At 31.1% G+C, this 10332-nt stretch overlaps 1 protein-coding gene across 2 annotated transcripts; it reads left to right on the forward strand.

The window, feature by feature from the left end:
• The first annotated feature begins 6241 nt into the window (after positions 1-6241).
• On the forward strand, positions 6242-9488 carry RLK (receptor-like kinase). Of its 2 annotated transcripts, XM_090306195.1 has the most exons (3): positions 6242-6490; positions 6784-8248; positions 8701-9488. In XM_090306195.1, exons 1-3 carry the CDS (start codon positions 6458-6460, stop codon positions 9378-9380), a joined length of 2178 nt encoding a protein of 725 aa, XP_090162321.1. In that variant the 5' UTR covers positions 6242-6457; the 3' UTR covers positions 9381-9488. The 2 variants fall into 2 exon arrangements, with proteins under 2 accessions (XP_090162321.1, XP_038901842.2); XM_039045914.2 differs by lacking the exon at positions 6242-6490 and having other exon boundaries at positions 6497-8248.
• The last annotated feature ends 844 nt before the right edge of the window (positions 9489-10332 follow it).

The raw sequence follows: 10332 nt of genomic DNA on the forward strand, positions 1-10332 counted from the left end.
CTTTGAATCTGCACCTTGTTGATAGTCTCATCTACTTAACCGTGACATGTCCATACATTGTCTATGTGATCTATGTGGTCAGTCAATTCATGTATGCTCCTTGCACTATTCATTTTACTGTTGTTCTTTGTATTCTGCAGTATGTTAAAGGCACCATAGGACATGGTCTTCAGTTCTCTTCTCAGTCTTCCTTGGTTCTCTCCGGCTATACTGATGCTGATTGGGCTGGTGATCCGATTGATAGACGGTCCACCACAGTTTACTGTTTTTTATTTGGATGATTCTCTCATCTCCTGATAGAGTAAGAAACAAACTGTTGTTTCTCATTCTAGCACGGAATCGAAATATCGGGCACTTGCTGATGCTAATTCTGAAGTTTTGTGGTTTCGTTGGCTTCTGACTAACATGGGAGCTACTCAGGCCTCTACCATTATTCTTCATTGTGACAATTGTAGTGCTATTCAGATTGCTCATAATGATGTTTTCATGAATGAATGAAGCATATCGAGACCGATTGTCACTTTGTTCATCATCATCTTCAAAGCTCCACATTACGCCGTCAAGCCATATCTACAAGTAATTGGTTGACATCTTCTTTAAAGCGCTTTCTTCTGCACGCTTTAGTCAGTTATCTTGCAAACTCAAGCTGATCTCTACTATACCACCTTGAGTTTGAAGGGGGATGTTAATCGTTATAGGGTTGTTGGTTTGTTACATATTTAGGCTTATTTTAGTAGGTTATTGAAGTCACCTATAACAATATCTTATAAATGTTTTAAGCTTATATATATGTGTATAAAATTAATTAATTAATTTTGTTGTTATCTTTATCTAAGAATTTGTGTAATTAGAATTTTAAAAATATACTTCTTAGAGTATAATTTTCAAAAAAACAAAAAAAACAAAAACAAAAACAAAAACAAAAATAAAAAACAAAAAACAAAACAAAAAAACAAAACAAACAAACTTTTTGGTCTATAGATTTTGAGTTTAAGAATTTTTATTTGGTTTCTAGGTTTCAAAATGCTACACTTTTAGTCCTAAAGTTTTGAGTTTGATTTCAATTTAGTTCATAAATTTCAAAATGTTACTATTTTGTCATTCAAGTTTGAATATTATTTCAATTTGGTCACCAAGTTTTAAGATTTACACTTTTAACTTTTATTTTTTTAAAACTAAATATTCACTTTGAGTCTTTAATGTTCATGTTAATATAGAAGGATGGACTAATTTTATTATAGACAAAATGTTGTGTAATTTATCTGGTTAGATTTCAAACATTTTGTCTCGCATTGTGCCGAATCTACCCGGATATATTTTCCTTATTTGTTAAAGCATGTTGTGCAGTTTTCACAAGAACTGCTTTTTCCTTTCTTTTATTGCGCAGAGAAGATTATTCTTGTCCTTGAAGATCATCTCAAATCGTGTCATATATATCGTGGTTTTAACCCTTTTAAATCATATTGTGGTGTTCTGTTTTATCAACTTTGTTTATGTCGAGTTTTGTCATGTGTTGTTAGAAAACTTTGTGAACCTCGCTGTTGAGGGTGTTTGACAATAATCATTTAGACTAGATTGAAAGCTTGTTCATCTTTTGTCCATCTTTATGAATGAAAAAGAGTATAATCTTATATTTAGGAGGAATTTAAGTTCGATTGTATAGACGGGATCTTAAGAGAAGTTATTTTATAAATGTGAAGGGAGCTCATGCTTAAGGAGAACCTAAGTTATAAATCAGTTTGAGGAAATCTCAAACAAAACTTGGAAGAAGCACGTTTGGGAAAGTGACGAGATCTCAAACTTTAGTGGAGCCTAAGTTAAAACTCAAAAGGGGGTTGTACATGAGTCACTATATAGAAAATAGAACAGATAAGTAGTTCGTTGTCATTGCTTAACTCTTTAGATAGTGAAGTTTTTTTTTTTTTTCACCGGACATACTGCCCTAAGAGTAGATGATATTGCACCAAACTGGATTATCAATATCTATGTCTTTTTATCTATACTCTTATTATCTGATATTAAATCTATCTACTTATCGATTGTTTTGTTACAAGGTTGGATTTGAAATATGTTAGATTCACTTAAAAATTTCAGTTAACATTAACAACAAATTTTCTTTAAAAAAGTTATGTGAACATGCATATCAGCAAATATTAAAATAGTTAGATCTCACTTCTATTTTATGTTTTTTTTATACTTCGACTGTTCTTTAGATTCTGAAGGAACCCTTGAAATTTTCTTTAAAATATTCAATCAACGGTTGTGTTTTCTTTCTTTTTTAAAAATAAAATTAGAAAAATTGTAAGAATTTTTGTCTGAAGATCTTAACTTTCCTTGATTAGCCCTAATGAGAGACTAAACATATTTTCTTTTTCTTTTTCTTTTTCTTTTTCTCTTTTTTCTCTTTTTTCTCTTTTTTCTCTTTTTTTTTTTTTTAAATCAATTTTACCTCTAAATTTATCACGTTGTATCAATTTGTAGTACAAACGTTAAATTTTATCAAATTGAACCTCAAATTTAGTTAAATGTTGTAATTTCTATTTGTCTAGTCAAATTTTGCTAATTTATCTATTAATTTTAAAAAAGTAATGTAAAATCTTTTGTAAATACATTGATTTCAATAAGATCAAGTTTATAAATACAAGTGTGATTCATGCCCAAATTAACTATCTATAACTATGCAATATATATATATATATTGAAAAAGAAAAAAAAAACCTGTGCGAAAATTCACAAATTTTTAATGAAAAGAGTACAAATTGTAATATGCCTTTTAAGTTTAAGGTTTTACATTTATCTGAATTTGGAGTATAGAATACTTAATAAAATGAAAATTTTAAATGTGTATAGATATTTTTTCCAGAGGGATTTGAATAAGGGCTTTGTAATACAAATGGTAGAAAATTGTTTGAAATATAACATGATTAGGAATGAATAAAGGACACAGCATTTTATGTAACTATTTTAATTTGCTCTTTAATGCATTAAAGTTTCTCAATTATATCAATCTTATTATCAAACAAGAACATAAACTTAGTTGTCATGAAATCTGATTCTCTCACCCTATATATTGTAAAGAATATTAAAAAAAAAAAGAGATGATGATTTTTGATAAATAAGTGGAGAGTTAAACATTGAATGATAATAGACTAAACTGTGAAAATTACATAAAATAAAAGGGACCACAAAACATATTTAGCCTACTTTATTAGAAAAAGGGAAATGAGAGTTGTATATAATTTTGACATTTAAATAAAAGAAGTTGGAGAATGAAAAAGATTGTATGAGAAGAGAATTGGGTGGAAAGAGAAAGCATGTATATTTAGATTGTTTATAAAAGGAAATGTAAAACCTAATTTTATGGATCCAATGCTTTCATACTAAATGCTAATTAATTTTATTTTTCCTTATGAAAACTTTAGATGTAGCCTAACAATTATTCAACTCTAAGAAATTGACCTAAAAGTCATAATAGTAACCCTCTTTTAAGTAATGGAGTACTTTATTATATAAAGTCAAGTACTATCATATTTAAACTTAATTACATCTTTAACCCTTTTCTATGAAAGTTTTTGGATTTTTTTTTTTTTTTAATCATTATTGGGTCCATCATTTCAATATGTTTGTCCCTAGTTTGAAATCTCAATTATTGTTAATTTGTATTAAATGAAACTTATACCATTTAAACGATTTTTTTTTTTGAGTTTTTGTTTTTGAATTTCTCTCTTTTTTATCTACGTTTTATCAATAATTTAAAAAATCAAACTAAAATTTGAAAGCTTAATTTCGTTTGGTAACTATTTGATTTTTTGGTTTAAAAATTAGCCTATTTCATCTATATTTCTTACAATGATTTGCATCTTTCCTAACTAAAATGGTTGAATTTTTAACTAAATTCTAAATTCCAAAAAACAACTTTTTGAAAGCTACTTTTTTTTAGTTCTCAAAATTTGGGCTTTTTTTTTTTTAAAAAAAAAAAACAAAATAAAAAAGGAAGAGATTTGGAGGTGGAAGTAATATTTATAAATTGAATTTTAAAAAACAAAATGGTTACTAAACCGAACTCGAAAAATAGTTTTAATTTTTCTTTTTGGAATTTGACAAAGAATTCAACCATTGTATTTAACAACGATGTTGGAGAGAAAATAAGTATAATTTTCAAAAACCAAAAAATAAAATGGTCATCAAACTAGGCCTTAATTATTTGGAGCATTAAAATAATTCACATGAAAAATATAATAAAGTACTATTGATTTATTGAATTAATTAATAACAAACGTATGAAAAAAATATTATTGAAATAATGGATGGGTTTGTTAGATTACATCATAGACAAATACAACAAAATAAATAACAAACTTGTTTCAATTATCTTCATTGAATTAATTAGCAATTACTACAAAACAAATATCATAACATTGAATCCTCGAGCATCTCCAAATGCTCAACTATATATATCATATGAATGGTTTCTTTTATCACATGTAATGTCTCTAATTCTTTTTTTTCCCCCATTTTGTTATTAGTTTAAAGATCATACAAATGAAATATCATTATAATATCATACGTTCGTTGAGAGGAAACATTTTTTCATGAAATATCATGGATTTTGCTTCTCAATTGGATTTTAATATCAAATTCAATTTTTATAGGCAACTAAGATCAATTAGACCTAAATAAGTAATAAAAATAAGTCTCTTCGATATAAAAAAGTTTTCACCAAATTAAAAATGAAAGAACATATATTCATTACCATTTAATTCGAGTTAATTAGATTGACAACTCAAAAGACTCAATATAAAGTTTCAAACTCAACCAAAACCAACTCTTAAAATTTGAATTAGATTGTTGGATTATGATTTGTTTGTTTACTTTGTTAATTTTAAATACGTAAATTTACGTACAACAGATAGCTAATAACTAAAATATCATAAAATTCAAATATTAAAAACCAAATATTTATGATATTTATTACAAACTTTAAATAAATATAAACATCATAACAAATTTAAAACAATACCTAACCGAACCCAACAAAAATAGAAGAAGTTCAACTCAACCCAATCCAAGAATAAAATTAACCCAACCTAATCATTATAGTTTGGGTTGTGTAATCGAGATTGTTCGGATGATTGGATTTCTTGAACACTTCTATTTTTAACTATATTAATTTAGATGCAATAACTCTGATGTAGATCACCATGATATTTTACTCAAACTTCTGTAAAAAAATAATTTAAATGATTGTCTTAGGTATATATTAACTATTATTCGAAATTCGACATCGTATCTTATGAAATTGCCTATTGCAATTGACATCACCACACATTGGGAGTTATTTCTTCAACACTTATTGATGTCTTCTTCCTTACAATGTGATGGAACTAAACAATATATTTCCCCACATCTACCTTACAAAAAAAATTAATATTATATATATTTTTTCTTAAAATAAATTAAAAAAAACCATTTTTTCTCTTTTCTGAAGTAAAAGAAAAAAGTACAAATAACCAGCTACAACCAAAGGAGGAATAGAGAGCAGTTTCATGATGTCTTGTCATTTCCATAAAATAATAATAACATTTAAAACTAAACAATTTAAAATTTATAGAACAATATTTAGATACTCTCCGGTCTTAAAATGTTGATATCAACAAAAATATTGATATTTTAATTTTTATCAAAATTTCAATGAAAGAATTGATAAAATATTGATATTAATGAATATTTCTGGAAAATTTATAAAAATAAAAATTTAAAAATTAAATTTAGATTAATAAATAAATATTTTATAATTTTTAAATAAGTTAAGATATCTATTATTGATATTATATTTACATTAATAACATTTTGTTAATTGTTTTTCGTATTTCGTAGATTTTTGTAGGATACAATGTGAATATTGATTCAGCTCTCATGCCAATGTTGAATTGATGAAAATATAAAAATATGGATATGTTGATGGAAATTTAATAATATGGATGTATGAAGTTCATACTCCTCTTTTCCTTATACATGAAAAAATAATTTTTTAACTATTTATATTAAGAAAAAAATAAATTATTACATAACAACTATTATTAATTTGATGCAACAAAGGCTGCACAATTTTTTTTTTATATACATATTTATGAGAAAAATAAAATCCAAAATATTTTTGAAATCTAAACACAAATTAATTATTGATTTTGAAGACATAGAGAATTTAATTTCTTCTATAAGTCAAAAGCTTAGAGAGACAGAGGGAGAGAGAGAGAGAGAAACAGCTTCCCTGCAACTTTGGACTTTATCATATGTCACTTAGTAAAAAGATGCCTATTCTCCATAAATATGTTTCTTAAATCTGAGTGAAGAGGATGAAAAACAAGTACAATAAAATAGAAATTATTTAATTAATTAGGTATAATTTTGATAAAAATTATTAATTGGGAGCATATAACGTGCATTATGAATCATTATGGAACAAGAATTTATAGGTTGCAGAGATCCGGTAAGTATGAGCATATTGGTTTAGCTGTGAATCTCTTTCCCTTTCCTTTTTCTTTCTCAATTTCTTTTAATATTCTCTCTTTCACATGGCTTCTTAATAATCCCATTTCTCTTTCCTTCTCTCTCTCTCTCTCTCTCTCTCTCTCTCTCTCTCTATGTTTGAGTTTCAGCGATGTGGGATTTCTTTTATACTACCAAATCATGAGCTCAATTCTTGCTTTTCTTCTTCTTCTTCTTCTTAATTTTTCTTGTAATGGACTTAATTTTGATGGGGTTCTCTTGCTTTCCTTTAAGTATGCCGTTTTGGACGATCCTCTGTTTGTTCTTCAGAACTGGAATTACTCCGATGAAACTCCCTGTTCATGGCGAGGAGTTCTATGTTCCGCCGGTGGTTCTAGAGTTACAGGTTTGTCTCTTCCCAATTCTCAGCTTATGGGCTCTGTTTCTTCTGATCTGGGTCTGATTCAGAATCTTCAATCGGTTGATCTTTCTAATAATTCCTTTAATGGGTCTCTCCCCCGGTCTCTGTTCAACGCCACTATGCTTCGGTTTCTTGATTTGTCGGATAATTTGATTTCCGGCGAGGTTCCCGAGCCGGAGGGTAGCCTTGGGAATCTCCAAGTTCTTAACCTCTCCGGTAATGCTCTGTTCGGGAAGTTTCCGAGTGATCTCGTGAATTTGGGTAATCTTACGGTTGTGTCTCTGAAGAACAATTACATTTCCGGTGAAATTCCTGGTGGGTTTAAGACGGTGGAGGTTTTGGATCTGTCTTCCAATTTGATTAATGGGTCTTTGCCCTCTGATTTTGGTGGTGACAGTTTACATTACTTCAACATTTCATACAACAGACTTTCCGGCGAAATTCCGCCGGATTTCGCCCACAAAATTCCGGCTAATGCCATAATTGATCTCTCCTTCAACAACCTCACCGGCGAAGTCCCTGTTTCAGACGTGTTCATGAACCAAGAAGCAAACTCCTTCACCGGAAACCGCCAACTCTGCGGTGAGTTAACGAAGACCCCATGTCCAATTACTTCATCGCCGTCGTCTCTCCCACCGGCGATTGCCGCCATTCCGTTAGACCCAAGTACGCCAGAAACGACATCGTCGGAAAAACAGAGCGAAACAGGGTTTAAACCATCCACAATCGTGGCCATTGTACTAGGAGACGTCGTCGGATTGGCAATTCTTTGCCTCCTCTTCTTCTACGTCTTCCATTTGAAGAAAAAAAACAAAGCCGTCGAAACCCATTTGAAAAACGAAGCCAATTTGGCCAAAGATAGTTGGTCCACATCCTCATCGGAATCCAGAGGATTTTCCCGATGGTCCTGTTTGAGAAAAACAGGGGATCCAGAAGAGGCAAATTCCGATCAAGCGAGTGTGTTATCCTTCTCCGGCCACCGTGAGACGGCGGAGGAAGGAGGAGAAGCAAACAAAAGAGGAACATTAGTAACAGTAGACGGCGGAGAGAAGGAGCTGGAACTCGATACATTGCTGAAGGCATCGGCGTACATTCTGGGCGCCACCGGATCAAGCATAACGTACAAGGCGGTGCTGGAAGACGGCACGGCGTTTGCAGTGAGGAGAATCGGAGACGGCGGAGTTGAAAAATATAAAGATTTCGAGAATCAGATTCGTGCTGTGGCTAAATTGGTTCACCCAAATTTGGTTCGTGTTCGTGGATTTTATTGGGGTGTTGATGAAAAGCTCATTATTTATGATTTTGTTCCTAATGGTAGCCTTGCCAATGCTCGTTACAGTAAGTTTCTTTCTATTTTTCTTGTCTTTAAATCCAATTTTTTTTTGCATTTGTGTATTGTTCTTTTGAGTTTTTGGGTTCAAAATTGTTAGGAATATCATAAGAACTCTAAATTTGTCGCTATTTCCCATGAATTCTGATCTTGTTTTGGTTAAGAAGCTTGGTGTTTACGGCGTTGGATTGAGGAAGTAAATGGTTGACGGTGGAGTAGGTGTAACTGAAAGTGTTTGTTTTTAATGACAGTTTGGGAAGTCAACCATTTTTCTAGACTGTCGTAATAGCCATTTGTTAGAACAACATTAAATTACATGTATTTTTATTTTTCCCGGGAAAATGACTCATCCAAAGAACAAACTCTTCATTATTTATTAGCGGCAAAGATTTTAATTTTCATGGAAAATTCACGAGCTTTGTCGGTATAGCTACTAAGTTATGCCTTTTTACTTATTCAGGGAAAGTGGGCTCTTCGCCTTGTCATCTTCCATGGGAGGCCCGATTGAGAATTGCAAAAGGAGTGGCCCGTGGCCTTTCTTATCTCCACGACAAGAAGCATGTCCATGGCAACTTAAGGCCCACCAACATTCTTTTGGGCTTCGATTTGGAGCCCAAGATAGGTGATTTCGGCCTCGACAAGCTCTTCTTAGGCGACTCGAGTTACAAACCCGGTGGTTCGACTCGAAATTTCGGGAGTAAAAGGTCTACAGCGTCTCGGGATAGCTTCCAAGATTTTGTCACTGGACCAAGCCCTGGACCTAGTCCGAGCTCGATTAGTGGGGTGTCCCCGTATTTAGCACCAGAGTCACTTCGAAACTTGAAGCCCAATTCAAAATGGGATGTGTATTCTTTTGGTGTAATATTGCTTGAGCTACTAACGGGAAAGATTGTAGTGTTGGATGAGTTGGGCCAAGGGCTTGGGCTTGCAACCGAAGACAAAAGTCGAACATTAAGAATGGCTGATATGGCGATTCGAGCTGACGTGGAGGGCAGAGAAGAAGCATTGTTATCCTGCTTTAAATTAGGATATAGTTGTGCATCTCCTACCCCACAAAAGAGACCATCCATGAAAGAAGCCTTGCAAGTTTTGGAGAAATTTCCAACCATATCCATGTCATCACACTATTATGGTCTCTAGCGAAAAAAGTTAGAGGAGGTGTTTGTGTTATTGACCCACAGTCCCATGTTTGTAATTGTGTGTGAGTGATTGATGAATTGAATAGATTAGCATTTGTTATGTTCTCAACTTATCATCCACTAATTTTTTTAGTAAATTACATTTTTGTTCCTTATGCTATAATACATTTATCATAAGTTGGTCCAATACTTTTCTAAATTTTAGTATTGCCTCTATTATGTGATTAAAAGTCTACAATATACTTTTACAATTTCTAAACTTCACCCGTATTTCACCTCTCTTCTCTATTCACGTGACAAATGAATTTGGTTTTAATAATTTTCTAAAAAGTCCTAATCAACTTTAATACGATATATATGGTATTTATTTAATACATGATAAGTTATAATAATAATAATAATTATTTTTTTTTTTGATTAATTGGTGATGAACTTGATTGAAAAGGAAAGGATGGAAATGAAATCAATTGACAAACTTGAGAGAGTGAATTATTGAAATAAGATGGGGAAAGGCAAAGGGTTTGACAATTAGGAGATAAGAATGGGAATTTCAAGAACACTCAACTACTTTTTACTGTAAAAGATGTAAGAAGGAATCAATAATTTAATAATGTATGAAATTAAATGAAGTGAAATGGGGATGTTTCAGTCAAGCTGTACATTTAAGAAATGTAATAAACAAATAACAATAATTATCTGTGGGAGCTCACATTTCAACGTTCCAGAAATTTTACAGCCATACAAAAAAACTAAACGACAGCGTACGTTGTGTATGGCACGTGGGTGAACAATTTTTTCCAATACTTTGCTGTAAATAAATAATCCCTTTTAATATAAAAGCTTAAATTTTCAATTATAGAAAATGTCCACAAACTTTACTGTAAGTTCGAAAAATTAATACACTATAAAAATTTTAGTGAGAGTTTCAGCAATGCATACATGTTTGCAAAAAT

This window comes from Benincasa hispida, chromosome 10 (genome assembly GCF_027475165.1).
Source record: "Benincasa hispida cultivar pf3 chromosome 10, pf3_genome.v1.1, whole genome shotgun sequence".
In the NCBI taxonomy this organism is placed as follows: domain Eukaryota; kingdom Viridiplantae; phylum Streptophyta; class Magnoliopsida; order Cucurbitales; family Cucurbitaceae; genus Benincasa; species Benincasa hispida.

Coding starts and splice junctions, on each gene's coding strand:
- RLK (XM_039045914.2), top strand. CDS start 6,691: ATGAGCTCAATTCTTGCTTTTCTTCTTCTTCTTCTTCTTAATTTTTCT. Junction 8,249..8,700: donor CCTTGCCAATGCTCGTTACA/GTAAGTTTCTTT, acceptor TTACTTATTCAG/GGAAAGTGGGCTCTTCGCCT.